This window comes from Apteryx mantelli, chromosome 2, assembly GCF_036417845.1.
Source record: "Apteryx mantelli isolate bAptMan1 chromosome 2, bAptMan1.hap1, whole genome shotgun sequence".
NCBI lineage: Eukaryota > Metazoa > Chordata > Aves > Apterygiformes > Apterygidae > Apteryx > Apteryx mantelli.
The window spans coordinates 104,311,908-104,338,359 of record NC_089979.1 but is presented as its reverse complement, the minus strand read 5'-3'; the positions used below and the strand labels follow the sequence as shown (position 1 = coordinate 104,338,359).

Genomic DNA, 26,452 nt, shown 5'->3' with positions numbered 1-26,452 from the left:
CAACGCAACAATACATTGCAACATAGAGATATTAAAAAATGTGGCACATGGAAACAATTTTAAAGAGGATATGCTTTGAAGAACTTGTCATTTTGATTACACTTTAGAAAATGGCAAGCAGTTTCTCTGGTGCAATCTTTTGAGTTCTGTACATCCTAATTTTTCAGTGTTGGATCTCACAAACACATCAATGAAATGAACAATAATAAATTTTTTTTAAATAAACCTTACAAAGTCTAAGAAGCTACTGCCAAAATGAGTTAAAATCCACAGTGCAACACACAAGTAACTCTTCAAGCTGGACAACTATGTCTGTGTGGTGCCACCACAAGGTCTTGTAGCACAGTCTTCCTTCTTAACTTGGGAGCTGTGAACCATGCTGCTTCTGCTGTGCTTGGCTACCAACAAGACAGCCGGTGCAAGCGGAGAAAGACACGGGCACCCCAGCCATACTCATTGCCATTGCTGCTGAACATCGATTTTCTGCTAAAGGTTCAGACGCTGTGTTAAATGGGAAGTCTGGCTTGTGATAAGGGAATGAACTGTATGGCTCTTCTGAAAAATACCCTTCCCATTGTTATTTTTGTCAGATGCCCCAAAACCTTGTACAATTTTGGCTACTTTTATGCTGTTTAGTTTCAAATTAAATTCCTCTCATTATAAAATTTTGGTATCAAACAGGATTTTGTAATGAAATTTAGTATTCTTTACTAAAAATAAAGCTGTGACTGCACAAACATCTCAGCCTTAGTAACAGATAAAAACCTTAGTATTACTGGATTTTACAGAAATTGCTATACGCTTGTGCTAATTTATTCATAAAATGGAGAAGACAAAAGCCAAGGATGTCCTTGAATACTCAGTTGACTGGTGACAGAAAATGAAATCCGTTGACATAAGAAAGCTGCTACAAGGTGAAGAAGCAAGCTCATTTTTCCATCTGTTTTTACTGAATACACCCTTTTTGAAATGTCATGGTCAAGGGCAGTTAAAAATTAATGTCATTCTAATCTTCTTTAAACACTTTAACTTTTTCAGCTAAATGTGTCAGACAGGAAGCTATCCATAAACAAATCTGAGATGTTAAATTACTAAGATAGCTGCAATTTCCTCCTTTTGCAAAATCTCATTGCTAGCTGCAATATTATTTCCACTCAAGGAAGTCACTCTACAACACCAAATATTTTCACGTGCATTGAAACATGTAGACTACACAAGTCTGCGGATGTTTGTTTTGGCAGAGAATTAAACTTCCTCTCTTTCTCTGAACACAATGTAATCCTCCTCATTTGTGTCTTCATTTAGAAAAAAAAGCCACTCTCAGATACTTACAAATCACATCTTAAAACCACCACAAACTGATTTGCTCCTAAGATTCATTTCTCTTCTAGAAATAGGTTGTGAAGTAAAACAAAACAAAAAAAAAAACAAAAAAAACAAAGAGGCAAAAAAGCCTTCAAGATTTCATTTCATTTTTATGTTTATCTGTTTAGTTAGAACAATGAATTTGAATAGAATAAATAAGTATTAGTAAGAGTTTACATAGTAGGACTGCAGCTTGGTATTTCTCTGACAACTTTGTGAAGAAGTTTGGCAGGGATAAGTGGTATCTCCTTGAGTCAGATGTGTAGTGCTATCAGAGAGGTCCTGCATAAACCTTTTGGGAAAGGCACTGGTATAACGATTATACGTCATCTTTTTTTCCCCTTGGATTCATCTTCACAACTACAGGCTGGCTGATTGGTTGTTTTGCCTGTCTGTACTTAAAAACCTGGAAGATGTTATGAGTCAAATGAGGATCTGCAAAATTTATTTTGCATCTTTATCCAATGTTTTGCTAGAGGGATGGGATGGGATGGGATGTGCCTAAAACCTGTTAGGGCTAGACAGTGGAATGCAATCATGGAAGCTTTTGACCAGAAACACAGAAAACCATGTCCTTTCTACTGCTGCAGAGTTGCACAACTCCCTGGAGCTTAAGTCTTCCTTTACACTTAAAGTTTTCTTCTGTAAAGAATGTCAAGGTGATTTTCTAGTGCTTAGAAAAGCATTAAGCTCTAGGTAATCTCTTCAAAAGTCCTCTAGATTTAGAGGAAAGCACACCTGACTTTTTTTTTTTTTTTTTTTTATTTCCAGTACTGACTCCTCTTATATGAGCCTTCTCAATCCGTAGGTACACAGAGTGCCTGGGAAACATGGTTTGGGCTGAGTCCAGTGGCAGTTTCATGCCATCCCTTTCCACTGCTCCCTGCACACTTCCACTCAGTCTAGCTTCTCTCAGGACAAATGAAGGGCACCCAGAAGCCCTTACTTATGTGATCTTCAGAAACTGAGAAGTTGGAATAGCAAAGTGATATCACAATGTAAATTAGACGTATTACTATAGCCTATAGCACAACATGGCTCTACATTACAGTACTCGTACAGGTATAAGAATTTCACCATCCAAAATTACAAATGAATCTTGCCATGACAGGGAATCCCACTATGGTATTTGACTTCCTATACGTGTTTATAAAGTGTCAGAAACACACCGCTGTGCCAGACTCAATGTTTCTCTATTGAACTCTGATGTTCCAATTAAGATGAAACACCCTGCAAACAGAATAAAACACCTATTTCCCCCTATGACCCACACCATCCATTCTCTAAATGGCTGAAAAACTGAAGTGGTATGCAGTTGGAGAAACTGGATTCAGGTTCCCCTCACTCTGCTTTTATTAGTTTTAAGATATGACTGTGAATTATCTCAAGCAAAAAAGAGCTTTAACCAGGGGAGAACACCTTTTAGTAGACTATACTTATTGGTGGTGGGTCATTTTCTTTCCTTCTTATTTGGCTAAATAATGATGAGAACACAATGCCATTAAGCAATTAAATTAAATCTGATTTACACAGTCTGCATTTACCTAGTTAATTTTTTTGGTATAGATTTTTTTTTAAACTTAAGAGCTAAGAAAGGTAAAATTACAAGTGAAATCTGAAAAATGACACAAACCTGGTTTTTAAATTAAGCAAGGCATTATGGTCATTTTTCATTGCTTACTGAATGCCAGTTCTTCAGAAGCCTTGTTGCTTAAAATTATCTTCGTCTATTAACTTCCCCTAAATACCCTGCCCAACAAAGCCTAATAATTACTTGACACATACTTTCTCTTTAATGAGAGTTAAAGCTTACGATGACATCAGCTTGTCCTATTTGCCTGTGTGACTTGCAAGCCAGATGAAGTTTACTTACTAAATGCTGCAACCCTGCCAAAATTCACGGCTGCACAGAACAGTATGTTCAGGCCCTGATGTCTTGCCAGCTTTCAACGAAGTCCTTGACAGGGACCACATGTGGAGGTCAAGTGATACTATCATGATCTCACCAGATGGTAAGTTGTGGTATTACTCCCAAGGCAGGTAGCATAGTCTGTTCAGAAACAGTTGGCAGGTGATCCATGAACTCACAGCCAGAAGCACTGGATGATTGCAGAAAGATCAGGAATGTTATTGATGTTGGGGAAAAGACTTTTCCAAGAATTCTTCTTGTGCACGGTTTAAATACTGAACTCTCAAGCTGTATATTTTCTTGCAAAGAAATAAAAGGATCTATTTTATTAACTACTATTTTAAATCTTCCTGTCAAACAAGCCTTGTATTCTTACATGATTATTATGTGATATATGTTAAATGGTACAATAAAGACACTACAAGTTCAGCTTGCTTGGGTTCTGGTAATACATTAAGAATCACTACTTTGCAGAGAACAACAGAAAAGCCAGTCACGGAGGAATCTTACCAAGTTTTGTAGGTCTTCCTCTCCCACCCTATCTATAATACCAGCCTACCCAAGTCAGAGCCTGAAACACTCAGCACTTTGCATAATCCAGCCTTAAATTATATCAGGTAAGCAATGCAAATCACCACTGAACTTCATCTGATATTGCTACTATTTCCTGCACAGAATTTCAAAAATAACTGTATTTATAGAAATGCAATAAAGCTATACAGTGGACTATTCTTCCATAGCGACTTCATCATAAGCAACTTAAAAAACAATAGAAATATAAAAAACATAAGAAACAATATTCTCCTTTTAAAGAAAGATAAAATCATAAATTGAGCTTTACAATTGACACATATTACTGGACCTTGAACTTTATCTGAGGAAGGACAGATTCTCAAAGAGCCAGTGTAAAGGCAGTATTACTTCTATTACTTCCCTTGCACTTCTGAGAGGCTGCACCTTCTGGCTAACATCAAAACCTTCACTGAAATTCTACACTAACATCCTCATTCATACTGTCCAAACTACAGAGAGAGCGGAAGAAAAAAACAAAAACAAAAACACAACAGAAAACCCCAAACCATTGACCCTTAACTTTCTCAGTCACAAAGTGATTAAGATTCCTTTTAATTAATTCATCACATTGGGACATCTAACTCTACTTAAAACTATAGCACAAGTGAGACTGAAAATAGCTATATTAATTACAAGTTAAAAAAATCTGGGACACAAAAGTAACTGGGAAATAAGTTGCTTGCCTAAAAAATCTAGAGTTATTAAAATGCTTTCTGCAATTTTGATGTTAAAATGGGACATTTTCTGCTTGTAAATTAATGTACAACAACACAAAGTTGAGCAGTAGGAGCTCTAAAAAGGATGCACGGCAATTTGGACTGAAACTATGGAATTTGCTTAGACGTACAGAGGAGAAAATATTAAAATGTAACATATCCTGAAATGATACTCTTTGAAGATATTGAGGAAATAGTCACTAAAGTACCCAAATCATCTAGCTGTAGCCTTTGATAACTATTTTTAAAGAATTACAAGTTTTTTGTTTAAGTGTGCATATATGAAGGCCCAGAATAAATTTGTCTAGAGATTTTTTTCTCTGAAAAAGAGTATAAATTACTCACCTTTGCTAGCAGCTTTTTGTGAGTCTTTGATATATTTCCTAAATTTGATCATGTACATGACAGCAAGATAAGCCTTCAACCATCACTGCATTTTTCTCTCTCTCACTTTAATTTGGGCCTGCAACATTAGCTGAAATAGAGTGTACTTGTCTAGCTAAATTAAACATCAAGACTGCACAGCAAACGTTATCTGATGTACTATCAGCTGGTTTCATGTTTGCCATCTGAGCGCTGTTTTCTCAGACATGAAAAGAAAAGCCTGGATACTTCTCATTCAGCTAACCAAATGGCATGCTTAAAGCTCTTTAAGGAGAAAAGAACAAATCACTTTCAAATTAGAAATTAATTGTTCTGTGTTTTAATTTCATAGTCATTTACTTAACTATAGGGCATTTTTAAGCACCACAGATGTCTTACTTCACACTATTGTTTCTGCTAATCGGTTCTGGTACATTTTGACACTGGACTCCGTGATAGGATAGTGGTAGCCAGGTTCAAGTCCAGCAGAAACTGAGTAGATAAAACTTTTTAGATTTATGACTGGTAACAAAGACCATTGTTTCTACATAACTTCACTTAGTGTCTCATCACTAATGAGAGTATCTCATGCCCTTGTCTGTGAAGGACAACAGTTTGTACTTGGCTTTTTCAACACAAGGCAATTAACCGAAAACCCTTAAGAAAAGCTCCATCCTTATACATTCTTCTTCAACGATGAAATATCACCCAATCCTTTGGGTAAAACTAGTTAAATCCAGGGAAGCAGAACACCATGAGGCATCAGCATGACTCACTAACTTCTGACAGGTAGAAACATCATCATTTGCTAAGCACAACAGTAACCCCATCACTGCACAAGGCACAAGTGTCCCAACAGCTCATTCCTCAAAGGACTTGCAGTCAACAGAACAAACACAGAAAGGAGAGAGAGAAAAAAAAAGTATAGCAAGCATCAGTAACAAACAATATAGCTGTTTTTCTTTAAAAAAAGGCAAAAAATTGTAACAGAAAAACCTGTCTTAAACTGATGATTTCTGTCATTTGGTTTTATGAGCAACAGTTGTTGGGCTAGGTGGGATATGAATAAGAAAGGTAGTGGCACACCTGAATGATAGCAGAAAGGTACAATCGTAGTTGTGGGAAAAAGAAATGAAAACACAAAACATCGTGACTATCCACTTGCCCGTTTTTGTCTTAAATCAATGAGAATATCTGACACTGACCTAGACCTGATACAGACTTCGCATGGAACAGGATCAAGCCTTTCATGCTGCTGCTTATTTTTTCAGTGAAAGGTACATGTCAGTGGAGTGCACTTGACATCAATCCCACAGCTCCCAGCTACCTGTAATTTGAGATAGGTACCTGCATCTCAATCCCTGGGCTGAAAATACAACCCTCAGGGCTCTGTAGCTCTCTTTGATACTTCAGTTACAGCACTAAAGTTGTAATACATATACCAGGCAAGCTGCTTTACGGGAAAATTCTTATTGCCCATACCATTTACCAGCAAAACTTATGGCCTTGTTCTACAAGTGCAGAGTTTTGCATGTATGAGCACCAAACAGAGAGCAATGATTGGGAAGAGGAATCAAAGTTCTTGTCTTTAATGAGAGACATGTTGCCTGGTTATCAAATCAGTAGCAATAAGAAGATGTAGTGGTCAGTGAGAAGGTTGCCTGCGACTTTCCTGGTGTGGTACCAGATTGTATGAAACAAACTTAGGGAAAAATCACTTCTACGTTATCCAAAAACAGCTGTACTGGATTAGATCAAAGGTTCTTCTATGCAGGCTTCTGTGACAGACGGTGGCCAATACCTAGAGGAGAGAAGAAGGAAAGGACAGGTGTGTTCAAAACTTCCTTCCCCTCCAATACTTTTGCAACCACCAACCATTTTCATGTCAGGGACTTCCTGGTGTGGTTTCTGTTTAATAATTCCCAGTGGATTTGTCTTCTGTTTACAGGATCCCATGTAAACTTTGAGCACCCACACCAACCCTTGGCAAGGGATTTCACAGGCTACTATATTCTTTGGTTTAGTATGTTTTGCTCGAGTTTGTTTCCTACTAGCTCCAAATGATGTCCATCAGTTCTTGTAAGGGCCAGTTAGGCAGCTGAACAGTCAAATCCCCATCCATGGTCTTCATGCCATTCTTTCAAGCTGAAAAATCACAGTTTACTTAGGTTTTTCCTTGTTATTAAGCTCTTCCATACCTCTGACCACGCGTGATTCCCCTCTACAGACAATCTCAATTTCCCATTCTGTAATATGCTTTTGGAAATGAGAGGAGCCCAACTGCAGTATTCAAGATGGCACAACAAAGTTCATGATAAAGGGGCATAAAATTACTCCCCCCCCCCCCACAATTCTCCGAGTTTGATTTGCTTTTTGATTGCTATGGAGCTTTGAGCTGACTTTTTCACAGAACTATGTATTATAGTCCTAAGATCTTCTTGACTGGTTACTGTCAGCTAAGGGACCAGCATTTTACATGGTATTATGAAAAGACCATTCTGATTTTTCTTACGTATATCATTGCACACTGACCTGTACATTCCTCCATTACAAGAGTGGATGCCACTTTTTTTTTTTAATCAATTATTTAAAAAATAAGATGGCCTTCCCCCTTATGGCACAAACACTTGGTTTCTTCTCTGTGGAAGCCCTTCAGAAGCCCAAGCAGATTATATCAACCAGATCATCCATATTCATCTCTTTGTTGAATCCATCAAGAACAGTCTAAGAGACTTGTAAGGCAGAATTTCTTTTTATTAAAGCTATATTTATTCTGCTCTGTACATTATCTTCATACAGATGCCAACTAATTAAATTCTCTATTATGGTTCTGGTAATTTTTTCAGCATATGCACCACACTAAGAGGCTTGTAGTTTTCTTGATCTCCTCTGGTTCTTTGCAAACACCAACTCTACTTCCACCTTTTTTCTCTGAATTGCTTTATGAAAGTCCAAAGTGTGGCATTGGTAGCATTTACCAATAGCATTCAGTATTTTCTGTAGGTCTTTGTTACCTGCCTCCACAGTAAAAAGAGACTTCATACAGATACAATCTTTTGTACAATCTTTTCTACTCCAGATAGCACTGCTGTTCTCCAATGCATCACCTCGGGAATATTTTGCACAGCTACAGCTCAAACAAAGGAACTAAAGGGCATTCTGTATCTTTGCTATCAGACAAGTTTGATGTTATTATCTGACTATGTGGGCGACCAAAGTGGAGTTGTTTCAGCATCCTCAGAGAATAGCAGGCAATTCTTTGGCCAAAGAGAAAGGAAGCATTTATGTCAGTGTGGAAAATAAATAATTTTTTTTTTTTTAATGTCTGTGTGAGCAAAGGAAAGAGATCCCATCATGTCCATACTTTCTGAACATCTATAGAAATACATAAATGAAGTAAATAAGCTTCTAAACAAAATTTCAGACAGGATGACTGGAATAAAAGCCCCAGCATGAGAGAGATACCAAAAGTCTAAAGAAAAGGTTCATAATTAACATGCAGTATTTACAGCCTAGCACGTTCAAAATAAGTGATTTCTACATGAATTTGATGTGAAATAGAGACACAGATACAATATCCATTCCTAATGGATTTATCTATTAATCATCTATCTGCATTAACACTCTCAGACTCGGCTACTCTTTGACCTCATCAAAATATGGCCTCATGCCAACTGCAGTAAGAAATCTCCAGTCTCTTGGTTTGACACTGTACAGCAGCAGTAGATGTGTGCACTCTACCACTCTAATATTCAAAATCTAATGCAAAAACTAGGTAGAGAACAGTGCCATGCATGATTTAACGTGTTTTCTTAGCAGCTGTACTACTCCTCTGTAGTCTCAAGAACTCTGAAGAGTAGTATTAGGTTTGTTCTTTAAACCATGAAAGGACATCTCATACATTCTCAAGTATCTGCTGACTTCTTAACAACAACAGAAAACGCACCACCAATCCCCCCACTCCAAGCACACAAAAAAAGAAGAGGGTTTCTTCTTTTCTGCTTAATAATTACGTAACTTTGGCAACTAAACAATATTTTGGAAAAAGGGTATCGTTAAGAAAAGAAAGATTCAATATCCCCGTCCTCTTCGTTAAAATACTGTTCAGAGATATCATGTATCATCCAAGAGTCCTAACAAGTCAGCCACCAAAACCAGAGAAGACTATAGCTAATACTCGTGATATTCCTCAGTTATTAAACAAAGGAACTTTTAAAAATAGCATTCACTATCTACATTTCAGGCCTTCTCCATTCACGCAAAGAAAACCAAACCAAACAAAAAAGGGACCAATCATTAAATTCCTTTTAATCAACCCAAAAAACAGTCAAATGTTCTCCCTCCTCCTCTGAACAAATCCCACTTTCCTATCATCAACTAACTTATGAAAACCAAAAATTAATCTAGAAGATGCAATAGAAGAAAGGCACATTTCAAAAAACAGCTTTTTCCTACAGCAGAAACTGATTCACTGCATCCTTCCTCAGAACACACAAAAAAAGTGTCTGTTATTCTCAAAGGAGATTTCTGGATGTTCCACAGAGGGGAGGAGGAGGGGAAAAAAAAAAATCATGGAACACTTAAGGGAGAAAGGAAATGTGTCATAAGAGAAAGGTTGAGAAGACCTCACCCAGAAGAGCTCCGAGTCAAAAGAAACCTCCCTTCCTCTCTGAGAAATGATAAAAAACCCAAAACAAAACATGCGCTTGTATTTCGTTGACTTCTAGTAGATGTTTCTGACCTAGGTGTAACCTATGAAAGGAAGATAACTAATCTGAGTCCATCCACCCTTTTACTGAATTAAGGGCTCCTTATTAACTCAGAAGACAACCGTCAGATGTTCTCCATAGTGAACTGCTCATGACTTTTCACCTTATATAGAAATACAGAAAAAAGTGTAATGTAAACAATAAAACATAAAACAATATTTCTGATAATGCCCTCCCCCCCAAAAAAGTGAGAAAAAGGCCGTCATCCTCACAAAGCTTCTTTGATGAGCACTCAGCTGTTTCTCAGAAGTGAAGATGACTTCAGCAGCTGTTTGTTTTTAATGGCAGAATCATCCAAAGTAGCCAGGGACAAAGCAGACTCAAGGTACTGTAATTCTTGAGACAATTCTCCCAAGAAATGAACCAAACCACACTACTTTTTCTTTTAAACAGGGGTCACTGAATAAGCTCCTCAGGAGATGTGTTTAATTCTGTCAGACTTCATGTGCAGCTTTAAGCAAGCGCCTCCTCCCCCTGTGCTATGCAACCAAATACTCATACAGGTTTTCCATTATGTATTTTGTCTGTGTAGAGTGCATGGGTTTTGGGGTGAAGACTCAGTTTACACAATGCCTACCATAAGGCTGTCCCAAGTTTTGCTGACACGAACATAATACCATTATCTCAAGAGATGAACTGGTTATATATACACCTTCCCCCACCACTTAAAATATCCAAAATCCTCTCCTGCCACTACTCATACAGAATATAGCCTGAAGTTCTCTGACAGCAAACAGAGATTGCGTGCAAAGGAATTTCACTTTTTGCCCACACCACACACTGGTCTGCAGTACACATCTGAATGATGTGGACTTTGTGTTGCAGATTATAAAGGAGAGGATCTCCTTGCTTCTGTAGCGCGTCATCCAAACGTCTGCAATTCATACCAGAAGTGTTACCCTGATCTTTTGCAGAATATTTTTTCAAGTCGTTTCTCATTATTCTTAATTGCATCATATGGTAGATGTTTAAAAAAAGAGGAGAAAAAAAGTCACCTTTCTTTGGCTTTGCTCTCCTTTGTAAATTGTTCAGCACACTGAAACATTGCTTACTTGTAACAGAAATGAATATTTTCTAGAGGAAATTTAAAACAGTTACATGGAGAAAATGCTACCTGTAAACAGACATGAGAAATTAATGTTTGGCAAGGTACTGCAGGCGCCTTACCCTCAAGACCCCACAGAGACAAGAGCTGAGATACAGTAAAGCCATATTGCAGTGATCCACCTATCTAGAAAAATGAGTGGAGAAAATCTAAAGCATAATTAAAATATCCCAGTTTTCATGGAAGTTCCTGATTGCAATCACTAGGCAGGGAGATGAGAAATATATTCCTGAAGGATTAGCTATGCTGTAAAGAGAATGGAATGCCCGAGAGCTTGACAATGAGTTAAAAATAATTGGTCTGTTGGGTTGGAAGGTCAAACTATGTATATTCATAACAGCTACAGTATTTGCTTTTCTACAAAGCTTTATGGAAGCGGTTAGTTTAAAAGGAAAAATCCTTCTAAAAGTTCAAATCACCAACATTTTCATTCTCTATTAATGTGCTAGCTTCACTAGAAATAAACATGTTCCCCTTTTGCAGGATCTTCCTGTTAGTAACAATTGCACATAAATAAAGTTTTCTAAACAAACATCTTATCTTTTTATGGAAGGAAGTCCATTAATAAGGAACTGACGTCCTTCCCTGAAAAAAAATAAATAAAAAAAAGAAAAAAGCTAATTCTTTCCCATAAACTAAAGAAATAAACTTACACCCTGAGATTTTTCACTCTGTTTTCACAGCAAACTGGATAGTCTGCACGTAGATAAAATAGAACTGTCTGGGTTTTGATATAAACAATATTCCTGTTGCTACCTTGTCACATAATACTAAATCATTAATCTTTTCCCTCAGTTTTTGATTGCTTCATGGAACTTGTGCTTCATTTCAAGTGTAAGCCTCACACTCTTGTTTGAACTACTACGCAGCCTGTGAGCAACTTCCAAACTGGGAGCCTGAGAAGCACGTAACAGTGGTTTAATATTTTGAACTGTGCAACTGTTTTCTGAAAGATGTCCTTTTCCCAAGGAAAGCAGGATAAAAGAACGGTTGGATGAACTCCAGCAACCATGCTTTTAATCTACAGCACTCTTCATTGACTTTGTCAGCTACGCAAGACATTTCTTTTGCCCAAAGTTCACCAAATGTCGCAAGATAAGATATTCATTTCTCTTGCGCTGTGTCTATAAATGAGTGTTAATTTCAAAAGTCACCTATTCAGACTCCGAAAGATAACTTATAACACCCTTATGTCCCAGCAATCACACAACTAGCTATGTTAAGAATGGAAGAAAAAGGTCCCACAATCCTAGTTCAGGCTGAGATTGTCTGAGTTACATATATTGGTGAGACAGTATACAAGAATGCAGAAGAAAAAAAAAAAGCCATTAACTTTTCCAAGGCTGTGCATCTACATTGCTTACACAATACCCTATCAGATAAGGCACTTAAAGTATGTTGATACAGGTAAAGAAAAGAGGGACAGGGAGTCAAGACTGAGCACCAGACTTATCATCCATGATACTGAACTCAAAGACTATTCCCTGGTTCCTTTTTGGACTAACACAGTTTGCTTTCTCAAAGACAAATCTGCTATAGAAGTGACAAGCCCTAAGCAGTGCAGGTGCAGCCACATCACATGGTCCTGAAGTTACGGACTGATTGCTTCCCTTCTTATTTGGCATCTACATGTAGCTTTACACACTGACTTTTAAAGTTTACATTTACATTATAATATTTTTGTTGATGGAACCAAGTCTTGATGTATGTGTACATTTAATAACATACATACCTGACTGACACTATAAAAACAAGAACACATTCTTTTTCCCAGAAAATCCTCTTTTCAATGAATTAGATCCTCATTTTCCCCCTCTTTTTTAAAATCTAATTTTGGGTGACTGTGTTATTGAACGGTGACTTTTTTTAAAAGACAGAATAGAGGATTACTTTATAGCAGATCACATGATCCAGCTCAGAAAGCAGGGCAGATCTTCTAGTGTCCCACTGCAGCACTGAAAACAGGGTTGCAGGGAATGTCCTGACAAGTACCTGGGCAAAACAGTTCGCTGTAGAGTTTCATCAGTCATTAGAAGTGCCACCTATTTTCCAGGACTACCCTGGCCAGTAAGGATGTCTAGTCACCCATGTAATTTTCAGCTTGAAAGTGAGGAAAGCTTGGGGCAGTCCCGAGCAGGCTCAGCCAATATGTAGAAAACTCCAAGACTTTTGATAAATTTTGTATTTTCTAAAATCAAGAGTTTCAGTGTGCTGAGGGTAATGGCTAGCCAAAATACCTGTGAATGACTTTACGTCTGACGAACGAACTGATTTGTAGCCAGGGCATTTAGCAAAGAAACACATTTGTGGTGACACTGTTACCTGTGCTGTTGTTTTCTCCTGCCCACTCATCTCCAAGTTCTGCAGCGGGGGCGTTGCAACTGGTGGAGGAGGTGCTCTGCGCTTCTTCACTTCTGGGTTTGCTGTCATTCCCAAGACGTTACCAAGGGACAGGGATGGGCCCAAGGTAATGGAACGTGAATTCACTGAAGGGGAATTTGGTGCTGTGGAAAAACCCTGTAAATGGATTAACATCTTGGATTAACATTACTTGTTAAAAACAATGGGAAAGAAAGAAGAAAAACAAGACACATCTGGTCACCGTTTAAACAATGATATGAATAATCATGTATGTTCCTCTGCCAAACTCACTGTATTGCAAACTGTAACTTTTAGATACTTTTAAAGGTCAACTGAAACAAAGATTACAGACAATATTAGTAAGTCAGAAGGCAGCAGGAGCACCTACTGTGGTTCAACAGTACCGGTGATGGGAACAATACCCGTGTTTGCCGTTTAAAGTACATGCTTCATCTAGAGACTTCATTAAGGTTATCCAAATGTATTTTTGTTTTTTTATTTAAATTACAAGAAATACATATATCTGAAAGTAAGACTTATTCTTAAATCAGAACAGTATATTAATCATACACTATATCCCAGGTGACTATTTTATTATCAAACTTCCTCATTTACCTGATTCTGCTCTGCAGATTTGTATAAGAGATGCCACTCTGCCACCATAAAACCATTTCCAACCTACATACACAAACAAGCATGAGCACTGACAATTTGCTAAAAACCATTACTGAATCTGTCCAAAAGTACCACCAATGACTGGCACCACTCCGGATTTAAACATGTCCAAATGAAAGGAGAAGCCTAAACTATTTTGGGAATTCCTTAATGTTAAAAGGACTTCTTTTAATTCTTATTCAAAACTAAAAAAAAATTAAAAAAAAAAATCAATGGAAAGATTTTCACTGATTTGGATCAAAACCTTAATATAGTTTTATGTTAACATACAAATAATAAATATGTACAATCATATACTTAAAGCCCACAAATAGGAACCACTGGGATACATGATTTCTTGAAATTGTACATTTTTATTTTAGTTGAATGCTTAAATTCAGCTTCATTACTTTTTTTTATCTGCTAATGAAGAGCTTGCAAATACTCATCCCTCAAAAACTGTTGATCATTTTCCCCTGTTTTTCATTAAAAGAAGCTTCCATATTAAATACAGAATTTTCCTTTTTAATCAAGTTATGTGATGATCACCTCTCCTCAAAATATGGCTTCTGTGAAATTGTCACTGACATCAATCCATTATGAGGCGGAGGAGGATATCTATTTCTGGAAGTGCAGGCTGATAATGCTGTTCTTATTGCAATGGAATATGCCACTGCACTTTCAAAGCTCCTCTGTGAAGGATATAATGCTTTCAGGTGGAATTTTGTCCAAGACCACACAATACAATACATAATGACAGGAAATAAGGACCACCGCAAAGCTCATCACTTTTCAAATGAAAGATTTCTTTGACCCTAAGCTCTCCAATTTGAGAAATTTACAAGTATATATGTAACTTTTAGAATAAACTATTTAAAGACGTGATTGCACACTCAAAAGCACATATTTACTATTTTCACTAGGTCAGGGAAGAAAATGAATGATACAAAGTCAGCCACACGGATTAACACACAGTAGGAGAGCATCGGACATGACTGAGACAAGGCAACTTAAAGTGAATCCATTTCTTAACACCTCACCTCACAGACACAACATCTATTTTTGTCAGCTGGCAGCCCAGGCAGCAAGGCCCAGAATTAGAAGACGGAACGAATTTCTTTCCCACAGGAATAGTTATCTCCATCTAAGGACTGAAGTGCATTTGTGAATCGCGCAAATTTCAAATGCTGTGTCTGCTTTTTCCTATTTGTGAAGAGTGAACTGTGTTTTTCACAGCTGCCATTCCGGTACTTTGCACCAGCGCTAATTTTACACTTCAAGCAATAGTTCTCACAGTAATTAGAACGTCTTGACAAAACAGCGCACACACAAAAAGAATACACACAGGCATTAAAAGCAGAACGTAGGATATACAAAACACAGACATAGCAGTAATATGGTGCCTGGGAAATGCTCTGTCTCAGTGGTACGGCTCCCTCATTACTGTGGTGGATATCAGAAAACATGAAACAGCATATTTCCTTTCTATAACTGTCAAGAAAAATCTGAGGTAATATTTGAAAACATGGGGCAGCAGGCTTGAAAAGACAATTCACTTAATTTTAGGATAGTTGCAAAAGTACTAATGAAGTATAAGGAGCTAAAAAATACAGCAATGCAAAAAGCTATTCATCAGACAGGTAAAGTTTGACATGCTGTAGATACCTGCGAAAGCAACTGAAAATGCTAAATGTAGATGGCAACCTGCTTGTGTCTTGTCCTTCATCTACCATGCATACGATGTTAACGCTGACTTAAAACTAGGACCCTGGATGAGCCAGATTCTTCTGTCAGCTTTTATGTTGCACACGGCACAGGAGACTTCATCCTGGAATAGTGAATTTAGCACAAACAGCAGATAGTACCAGCCTTCTCTGTATAGTTTCACTGAAGGATTAGAACAGTAGTTACCACTTCTTTTTCACCACTAATTTCTCTGAACTGAATAGCATTGATAGTTTCTTCACCTTTCTAGCAAATGAACAAAAAAACCTTGAACTGGAAGGTGGGGTTTGAATCTTGGAAAAAAATATGCTCTTTTCTTGTTTCTCTCCACTGTGGACAGTGGAAAAAACAATGATCTATAACCCTCAGAATTTCTAGGTCCATCTTGCTGCGTGTCATATCCGGTTCTATAAAGTAAACTGCATTTACTCATAAGGAAATGACAGCATTCAGAAGGTGAAATATAAAGGAGTCTCCTTTTTTCCACACACATATAGGAGGACTGAATAAAATCATTTTAAAGTGCATTCTACAGGCTATGCATTTGTGACTGTTTTAATTCTTTGATTTTCTTTACTGCATCAAAGGTTGAGAAATTCTGTTACTAGATTTACAGATTACTACTATTACTACTAAACCCTAAGTCTTCACTCCCAGCACTACAAATACAGGGTACTGATAGGAACAGAGGAAGTATCCAGTTTTAGGCAGATAGCCCATTCGATCCCACCTCATGGTCTTGTGGCTGAAGAGCTATCAGAAGCCTTTTTCAGGGAATAGGTCACTGAAGGAATACAGTGATGAATGACTAAACATTTTAGACTTTTTTTTTTAAGCTTGGATTTCACAGAAGGCAGCACAGGAAAAAATGTAACACTAACATGAAACTGTAAATAGTCTATAATAAAAAGGCTTTTGCAGAGGAAAAAATAAGAGCCTTGGATATTCATCAATGTTTTCTTTTCCAAGTCTCATCTTTCATATAAAGCCCATTATTGTCTGAGTAAGCGTTTCAAAAATGCTCCTGTTAAGACTCTTTCCTGAAATAAAAACTCACTATAGCTTCCAGGGGAATGGCATCAGGACAATACCGAAGAGGCTTTGAAAACTCCATTGCTCAGCAATGGCAGCTTTATCAAACTAGATGCAGACCTTCAAATTCTCCCATGTGTGCAGTCCTTTTCATTAGCTTTGAGGGAAAAATACTCTTGGACACGAACCATTGACACAAGTGCTTTTGGCAGGACCTGTGCATTGTTGTAAACCTGACCCAGAAGGACAGCCCCCACCCAGCTTTTAAATTTCTTAAGTTGCATTAAATGCAGAGCAACTTCTTTCCAGACCACTGGATTTCCGGAGTTTACTTTTCAGACAGGTTAGCTAGGCAACTATTAAGAGCACACAATGTTCATTATGCAGACTTGCAGGGAGCTGACCTGCACACAGCATTTGCCCAACACGTCTCTCATTTTTTCTTGTTTTAATTTGTTATCAACAAACTGATTTCAGTTGGATTACTCAAATTATAGCAGCATAAGTGAGAGGAAAATCAAGCTCAAGTACTGCAGCCAATATAGCTGTTTGAAAAAGTCAGCCCTTACCCTCTGTTTCATTTGCTAACTGATTAGAATGAATGTTCTGTGTACAGCCAAATTTAGTTCCTACAACCTTTGCGTGTTTGCAACTGCACTACACTGTAGAAGCCAATGAACTGCATAAAGAGCATTTTAAAATGTCTCCCAACTTTTAAAATCATAGACTTTGCTAGACCACTGCTGCCAGAGTACTCTGCTGGCAATTCAAACAACAATTAAACAATGCAAATGATCAAGAAAGAGGAAACAGTTTCCTCCTTTTTCCTGAACTCAGCCAAAGCGAACCCAGCACCAACACAGACGCAACTCCAGAGAAGGACCCGCAGCAGCACCGGTCAGCAGTGAAGTTAGGCTCTAGCTGAGCAAGAGCACCGAATGTGTACTGAACTACAACACTGGACTGAAGCCCCTTTCAGCTCTATGAAGGACATGTTGGAAGGCAAACAAGCACCAGCTGCAGTATCTACTTTATGGTGCCACCAGGTTTCATGGATCCAGCGTGCAGTGTTACACTTGCCATCCAGGTTTTTCCCTCCCCTTCAGAAGTGTAAGGGACTTTTTTTTCTAACGCACAAGGTGCTTTCTTTTGGGAATAAGCAGACTATTTTCTTTTTTTTTCTTCCTACTTGTTCTTCTAGCTGAGATCTAGCTTTCAAAGACTTTCCCCCCCACACACCGCCCTCCCAAAGACTGTTGAAAACACAGAAGCATAAAGGCTTAGAGTGATCTAGTAACTTAGGTAGATCAGTCCCATTTTCAAAAGACGTTCAAAAGTCTACTTTTCGCAAGACCACCAAAGCACAGATCCCACTGAACTCACTGGAAGTTAGACTGTGAGTCTAAAACAGAGACTAGTCCATGCTCCAACGTCATCAGCTTAGAACACAATTATAAAATGTCTTTTATAAACTACTCACTTTTTAAAGGATGAACAGAACCTATTATGAATACTTTTGAAAATCTTAATCATATTAATAAAACAATATAAGATTTTTCTACCAAAAGTATAACTGTGCTGTTGTGAGATATGCATAAAAGTGGAAGTTAGCTATGTTTGTTTTCAAAAGATATCCCTCATATGTAACTCTCTTCCCCAAAGCCCTGTTATTGGAATTTCCTTGACTTTCTGGTGACACTAAGTGTCATTTAAAGGTCAGCAAGGAAGAGACTGCAGCTTGCCTGTGAGAGTGATTTGACTTCCCATTCCCTGTCCACACTGGTCAATAAAAATTTTTCAAAATGTCAAGTTCTTTCCTTGCGAGGTTGCTACAGCCAGGCCTTTCTTCCGCAGCTCTTTGCCAAAACCTACATATTTGAGCTCTCTGTCTTGTTATGCAATTTCCTTCTGAGAAGTTTTTAAATCAAAGTAATCAGCTGAGTTGTTTTTAAGCACTCGAAGTATCAGATGTATCAGCAAAAAGTAAGGCTTTTTCTTTTTTCCAAAACAGAGACAAAAATAATAATAAAAATATGATGTCTGAAGGGGATTAATTTTTGTGCAAGTGGACCATGAATAAATAGGAAAGGTAAGACCTGAAGCAGGCAGACAAATCCATCTACCCAGTGACAGCAGGATAATTTATCCCTGTTGGAAATTTCAACGCCATTCATGCAAACTCTTATTGATTGGCTGAATAACAGCATAACTGATTACAACTGGCCATTTAAAATGCCAGAAAGGTTGTCAGAGCTACTGCACAAACTGAAGTTGGAGGCTGCTCTCCTTGACATGATACTGAAATCCCTTGTACTAGTATTAAAACTGACAACATCAAAATTGAATTAATTTAAGCAAACCAAAACCAAAGCATAATACTGTAGTTATGAGACCACTTGGAGACATAGATTAAAAAAACAAAAAAACCAAAACTCTAATTGTGACTATTCAGATTTTCCTTTTTAACGGGCCACGTTGAATGCAGTTTGGTTTTTGTAATTCCTGAAGCACTTGGGATTAACATTACAGTACTTGCATCCAGTCAGCAGTCAGAGAAGAAGAAAAAAAGTTAATTTTTTTCTGCTCTACAGATGGGGGGGGCAGAGAGGAAGGTATTTAGCACTTACACCTTAACTTTAGATTGGTTTATTATCTCATTCCCTTTTGCTGTTGGTAGGAAATAATCTGATCACTCACCACAGTATTAAAAGAGAAAGGCAACTGTTGCATTTCTGCAATAGTAACTCCTACAGTCAATACCATGTTGATTTTATGTCTGACCAAGTAGGTTTTCAAAGCTTTACTCTAAAAGCTTTGAGTTATGTTTTGAAGTGTATACAACTACAACCCTATCCTTTTATAAGTCTATTTTCGTATCTAACTAGCAATTTCAAATCTTGTGGTCAGGGCTCATTTGGTGAACACCAGAACATACCCGGCTAAAATTAGAAATGCCTGAAAATGTTCTCTCCCCTGTGTCTCTGCAAGCTCTCCCTCACCCTGACCATATTCCTTTCATTTTAGTACTGAGTTTGCTGACCACAAAAATCCTAGCAGTGCCAGGTATGAGGCAGGTAACCTCCTTTTTGAAGTCACCTACTTTATCTCCCTGCACTGAAGTAGCATAATAAACCTTTCCCTTCAGAGGTTACTTAAGGCTTCCTACCAAACAGTTCCTCACCATCCACAGTTATCCTGTTCGATTGCTTAACTGTCCTTATCATTAGAAGATTGTTCCCTGTGCCTTAAGTATAATTACCCTTCCTAGAAGTTTATCTGATTACTTCTTGTCCTAACCTTGGATGCAAAACATCTAAGCCGTCTCTGCAGCTAGGAGTGCAGCCTTGGTTTCCAACTCATTTCTGCTCACTTTGCACTGCCTGTGTGGTCCACTGTCTTTCATGATATAAAAATTGCAAGAAAAACCATCCAAAGAGGAGGAACTAGAAAAGATGAGCTCCAGGAGAAAAGCTTTCAAAGCCAATCAGACTGAGGGAGAATCACACTGAGGGTCTCAAGAGTACACAGTTTGTGAATTACTAAGTCGGGAATAAGTGTGGGTATTAGCACAAGCCCCATGCACTGCACTGAGAACAGAGCCTCTCCAACCAGAGAGCCCTTCCAAGAATCTTGTTTTTTGCTATACTTTTTCTGTATGAAGCAATCCTCTAAACTCCTTTCCCATTTAGAAATTAGATGGGCATTGAATGAATATGGGGAAAAAAGTTACAAATAAGTTCATTTTTTTTATGAGCAATCCAATCCTTGATTTTCATATTTAGGAGTAGGACCTTGCACTCCATTCTTTAGTAGATTAGGAGACACGTATTGGGAATACATGCATTCCAGCTGAACACGCACATGTTCGTAAATTCATACAAATATAAAGAATCAGATACAGTAAAATCAAGCCTAACTGCTAATATCAATGTGACCTACTAGTGCCACCTCTCTGAGTACTCAACCTGTCTGAGATCACAAACTTATTCTCAGTTCTCCAAAGATGAATTAACTACTATGGCACACAAAGCAGTGGAATACAGATCTATAAATTCAAGAATATTTATGTAATAGTCAAGCACCTCACAAAGATTGCCACATCAGTTATATTTTTTCAGAATTTTATGACAGATGTGATTCCTCAATCCCTTCAGAATCGTAGGTTTTGCTGGAGTAAGGTTGAAAATAGAAATATCTGGAATTAAAAAATCCTAACCACTTAGTCTGCCATTTGAAAACTGTACTTAAAAGCCTCTGGTGATTTAAAATTCAATATATTTACTCTAAATAACTTCTCCTATCTCCATGTTTCACTCTCCAGGTTTTTCCCCAAGTCACACTACACTTTGTGCTTGAGAAAACTTTTGTCCATTACCGCTACCCAAAATCATTCCTTTGCCAAGAACAGCAAGACTTCATCTGAGGAAATCTGCCTGGTAGAATGAAGAGAACAGTCATGGCATCAAAGGAAAGGTACTCAGTGATATTTTTCCATCACAGCAATACACACATACAAGGGAAGAAAAGCTAACTTGACTGACATCTCTGTGGGCTTTTATCATCTCTTCTTCTTAAATAACTGCGTGTTTCTAATAAATTCATAGTCAAAAAAAAAAATGTATCCCAACAGAAGGCAAAAGTAGCCTTTTTTGATAGCAGAGGGTAGACACTAGCCTTTCTAAGTGGTGGGACAGAGGGAAAGAAGGCTGAGCCATGTCTCAGCTGAACCTCAGAAGGTGGGAGCACGCGCCATGCTGGCTGGTGCTAATGGGAAAACTAGAGTCCTTTTAGGACTTCACTTCCCTTCTCATCCCCTGCAAATCAGTGCTTGGCAGGCACACATAACACATGCAAGTCTTCTATTATCAACCTGGACACATAAGTCATTGAAGCAGCCTGCAAGCACATACCCTACGGACCCTGTGAATCACAGCTGAGGAACTTGGTCAAAGGCAAAGAAACATATCTTCTTTGGTTCAGAACTGTTAGCACTGACAAGTCAATCTCAGCTTAATTCAGGAAAAACGCACTTGCTGCAAATCTTTCTTTCATAATTTGTTCCACTTCCGTCACACTGCATGTCCTGAAAAGGATGAAAAACTTGTTGAAACCTGAAGCTCACTAGCCATAAATAAAAGAAACTTAGGTTGCTCCCCCTGCAAAAATCAGGTCATAACCACACAAGCTGATATATTTTCCACTTCATGTTCCACATATGAAATACACATACCTGCCTTCTACTAGATTCTCAGCTTCCAAAAATACAGATCAAAACCTATGAAACATAGCTACTGAAAGGTATTTCTACCTGGGTATAAATCTAATGACATCTATGAAATAGCCACAAGTTCCAGTGTGCATGCATTACAAGATGTCCTCGCGGACAGATATAGTGAAATTCCCATGCTTTTTAAAAATTACATACACCTCCAATCACATAAAATGCCACATGAAGATTAAAGTGACAGAGACATCACAGAGAAATCACAGAAACTTTTATGCTCATACTCCTAGAAAATGCCAAATTCCTTCATGCCCGTCTGGTCCTATGCCCCTTATACTATAAGCTAAAGGACAGTGCACAAAATATGCTTTTTTTTTTTTTTTTTTTTTTGGATCACAGAGGCATTTTAAAAATCTTTAAAATGCAAATATTCTTGATTATATTTTGGATACATAAAATCTTCTGAGACAAAACCACCAGTAAGATGAAGATTAAGATGCACTCCTGAATTGGATATTTTCTATTCTCCTTAGTAGTTTAATGTAAATTTTATTGCCCAGCCCTCTGGTGGGAGGCTGTGCAGGCTGTAAACAGACCCTGAGTATGAATTCCAAAGTCAAGCCGAAGTGCAGGCGACACCTTGGAAGGCTGATGGGCGCTTGGCAACAGGGTTGTTTGTATTTCATACAGTGTGAAATGATTGATCTTGCCTTTCAGAGGTGTGTGAGGACACCTCTGTGTCTCATTTACTCAAATGTTCTTTTTTTTTTTTTCCCCTCCTCCTTTTAATATCACTCTGGAAAAATATCAGAATCAATTTATGTATAAAATGAACCCTCTCAGGGCTGATTTACATCTTTCTGGTTAGATTGCTAAAAACTATTCTTCCACAAGTCCAACTCTTTCTGTCACAGAAAATAGTCAAAATTCATCAAAGCATATTTTCAAGATACATTTTCATATTTGTCAAAAAATACAAACACATAAAGGCAATATGGAGAAAAAAGATTAAATTCAACAAGTTCTCAAAATGGAACAGCTGAAAAAAAAGTCAGCCATCAAATTCAGTCATTCGCATTACTTATTATCTTTTGAAGAGCCACACACGTGTATGCTAAATATGCCTATCGTTACCTGACAGTGTAATAGATGCATCACAATAAGAAAAAAATTTGTCCTCTACCATGCCAAACAAACAAACAAAAAAACAGAGGAGTTAATTCATAAAGACAAGAAAAGGCTCATCTTTTCATGGTGAAATGCTTCATCAAATGGGGATGGTAGATGGGCTTGTAATGAGAAACATGGAGGGAGTCTGATGAATTATAACAGGAAATAGAAAAAAAACTGTGGAAAACACTAATTGTCTCTTTCGAATATCTGTCGAAGTGGTGCAAAAGGAGAAGAGAATTAGGAAAGACTGTAGGAAGAAATGAGGATAGAAACAAAAACAGTGATTACAGAAAATAATGAAATGGGTATGTTCACCAGATACAGGCAAAGAGTGGAAGTCTTTCCAGAAATTTAAAGATGGAAGTTACCTGGAAATATCAAAAGACCAGAATGGGGCAAAGCAAAAAGCAGATGACTTCAGTAAGTGAGATGATAGACCACCGGCTCATGTCCTGGAGAAGAAACAATGAATGAAGGAGATGGCACTGTGCAGAAGAGAAACTGTATTCCACAAGAAAACTCAGGGATTGCCTGTATGTTAGACCAGAAAATTGGTTAATGTCAGTGTTGACACAATGAAGAGCTGTTGACATGAAGATGGTGGAGAAAAAAAAAGAGTCATATGAACAGAACTTAAACTGGTAAAGATTCAGGGCTGAAAGCAAAGGAGAAGGGGATGAATATATGGATTTATGAAGGTGTAGTAACTATGTTTTAGGACTTCTAATACAAAGACATGAAATGAGGCAGAAGGGAAGAAAATGCCAAAGAAACATCTTAAAACCAACCACGAGAGAGGCCTAAGATCCAATGACAGACCCTAATGGAGAGGTGAAGAACATTTTAGAGAAACTGAAGCAGAAGGCAGAGAATTATAGAGAAAAATCAGCACTGACTCCAAAATTCAGTTCAAGTCCACTATAGAAAGAAGACAGAAAAAATATCAAGCCAGAACGATAACAAGAAGGAAAGAACATTTGAAAAGAGGCTATGAGAAGACCATTAGTAAATCTAGTGTGAGCAGTCTTGGAAGAGTGAAGACGGAAAAAGCCAAATTTTTATCAAGTCTGAAAAGGTTGGTTTCTCCTTACACTATGTGAAAACAGATCAGCTCAACCAAGTAGTGTTGAACAACTAAAACAAGCAATAATAATAATAAAAAGAATCAGTCTCTGTTATTAGTGGTCTGGCAATAGACTTCAGGAAATGGGGAGTTCAAAAGGTCAAAGACCCACAACAGCAAAATAGACATTTTCTTAATTTCCAATGGTTTTAAGCATTCATCAATCATAAACAATGACAAAAATGATCAGAGGTCTTGAGCAAACTGAATTAATCATTGCAATAAGAGGTTACTTTCTCTAGGCTTGGTAGTTCTCTTAAATCTATAAGTTAATGTGACTGGTTCACAGGAGATATGAGTTGCCATATTTGCAATATATGTCCTTCTGAAATTCAAAATATTTTGAAAAATTACTGCAATCAATTATTTTTACATATAGGAACTATCAGGTCACTATAGTAGCTCATCTTCAACGTATTTTCATTGTAAATATGCCAATTTATACTGGAGGAGGCAATGGAAACTTTGCTTAAAACACGATTTTAAATATATCTGCTCTAATGCCTGCATAGCCAAGTTTTATGGAGACCAAATATATTAGCGTTATAATTCCAGACACAGGGCTTTTTGTGTATTTGTTTGGTTTTGAAAAAGACAATTTCAAATTTTTACCAAAAGAATTTTTATTCTAGTAAAATGAAAGTGTCTCCTCTCCATTTAAATGAAGGTGTTCTCTTTGAGGGATTTTCCAGTGGCAAAAACCATTAGATAATTAATTCGCATCACCTTTCAGTGACTTTCTGATACTTAAGACTTTTGGCCCCCAAAAATCTCTAGTTCTCTTAGTAAAAATATTACAGATGAAGATGAACGGAGAAAATCTTAAATGAAACTCACAGGCCAATCTTCACTGATACCTGCAAAACTTCTCTAAAGTCAAAGAAGTTTCTCTCATTTGTTCACGCTAAGGGAACTGGTCTCCAGTCCTTACAGTATAATTCCCACACAAATACTTCATTAAGTCAGAATGAAGTTGTGCAACCACTTTTCCTTTTGAAGTCTATGGTGACTGTAGGTGTTTAGCTAGAGGGAGACAAATAAAATCATCCAATTGTCAGGGCAAAATTTCAAAAAGGAAGCTTTACAGTTTTTTTAAATGATAAAACTGCCAAAAATGTTACTGAAAAACAATGAACTTTAAAAATATGAAGATTTTAAATCTCAAATTAGAAGAACAAATCAGTTCCTGAACTCTGGAATTAGTGCAAATCTTAACACAAACGCTAATTACAGAGTCAGCGTCAACAACTCCACACTAAGAGAATCCTAACAACATGAATCAGAAGTCAACAGCTGGGAATTATCCTGTTTCCATTAGCTCTTTCAAATGTGTGTGTGCGTGTGTGTACACACACACGCACACACACATACTTATACACAGAGTACAACATGCTGAGTCTTAAACCCTAAAGGAGCCTTAACCAGCCTCCAAATGGTATCCACAGTTTTTCATGCTGAGAATTTCTGGCAGCAAATGTTGCCATTGAAGCAGATCAAAACTTTTAGTAGATATTACAGCTTTCAGCAGAAGACAAAAAACAAATGACACATTTACACAGCATCATGCTCATAGCCTGATGTACAAGTAATGGCTTTGTTTTATAGCAGTTGGCTATTTGGTCTCCAATCAACATCAGTGGTCAGGATAAAAGAGTGAAGTGGTGAAGAAAAGGTTTAAAGACAACACTCCTCTGTTGGACAACAGATAGAGCATATCCAGGTGTGGCCCATCCCTGCACCTATAGAAAGTACTTGTCCCATTAAAGGAGATTAAAAGTTTGGGTAGAAAATACCATGTGCTTATAAACTGAAGAAATCATGAGCAAATTCATTTTTATAATCTGAATCTTGCAAAAATAAGAGATTCAGATCTCTCGCTTCCCCCCGTCCTGTAAGCAGTCCCCGCTGGAGGACAAACAACATTCAGAACATGCAGGCAAAAATCATGCAAGTGCAGTAACTGGGCACAGAAGAGCAAGTTAAGAATGAAGCAGCAGATCCCACTTTGAATTGCTTGGAACTACAATCAAACATTATTTCAAACAACTTTGATCTTTTATACTGTGAACACTCATTACTGTAATTTTAACTGTGGCTTTGTCTAGGCCAGCCCTCTCTCTAAATAAAAGTCAAGTTAGAATACAGGACACTCACTACAGAGTGACTGGAAGTACAAGTGTGATGGAGCTCAAGCACTTTAGTCTTTTCTCACTTTGTGTGCGCAACATTTCACATCTTTCATCTTCCTCTGCAATATCCTATATGCAACTAAACTTCTCCAAGTCTAAAAAAATTAGTAAGATATCCTTAGGAAACCAGAGCCTGACTTGTGAATGCCTGTTATTTTTAGGGGACCAATT

At 37.6% G+C, this 26,452-nt stretch overlaps 1 protein-coding gene across 2 annotated transcripts in view; it reads right to left on the bottom strand.

Annotated features, from left to right (window-relative positions):
* COBL (cordon-bleu WH2 repeat protein) overlaps positions 1 to 26,452 on the bottom strand; it is a 160,749-nt gene that overhangs the window by 58,230 nt on the left and 76,067 nt on the right. For both annotated transcript variants that reach the window (XM_013952796.2, XM_013952797.2), the window contains one exon: positions 13,123 to 13,317. In XM_013952796.2, the coding sequence (XP_013808250.2) occupies positions 13,123 to 13,317 (195 nt within the window). The remainder of the gene's footprint in view (positions 1 to 13,122; positions 13,318 to 26,452) is intronic.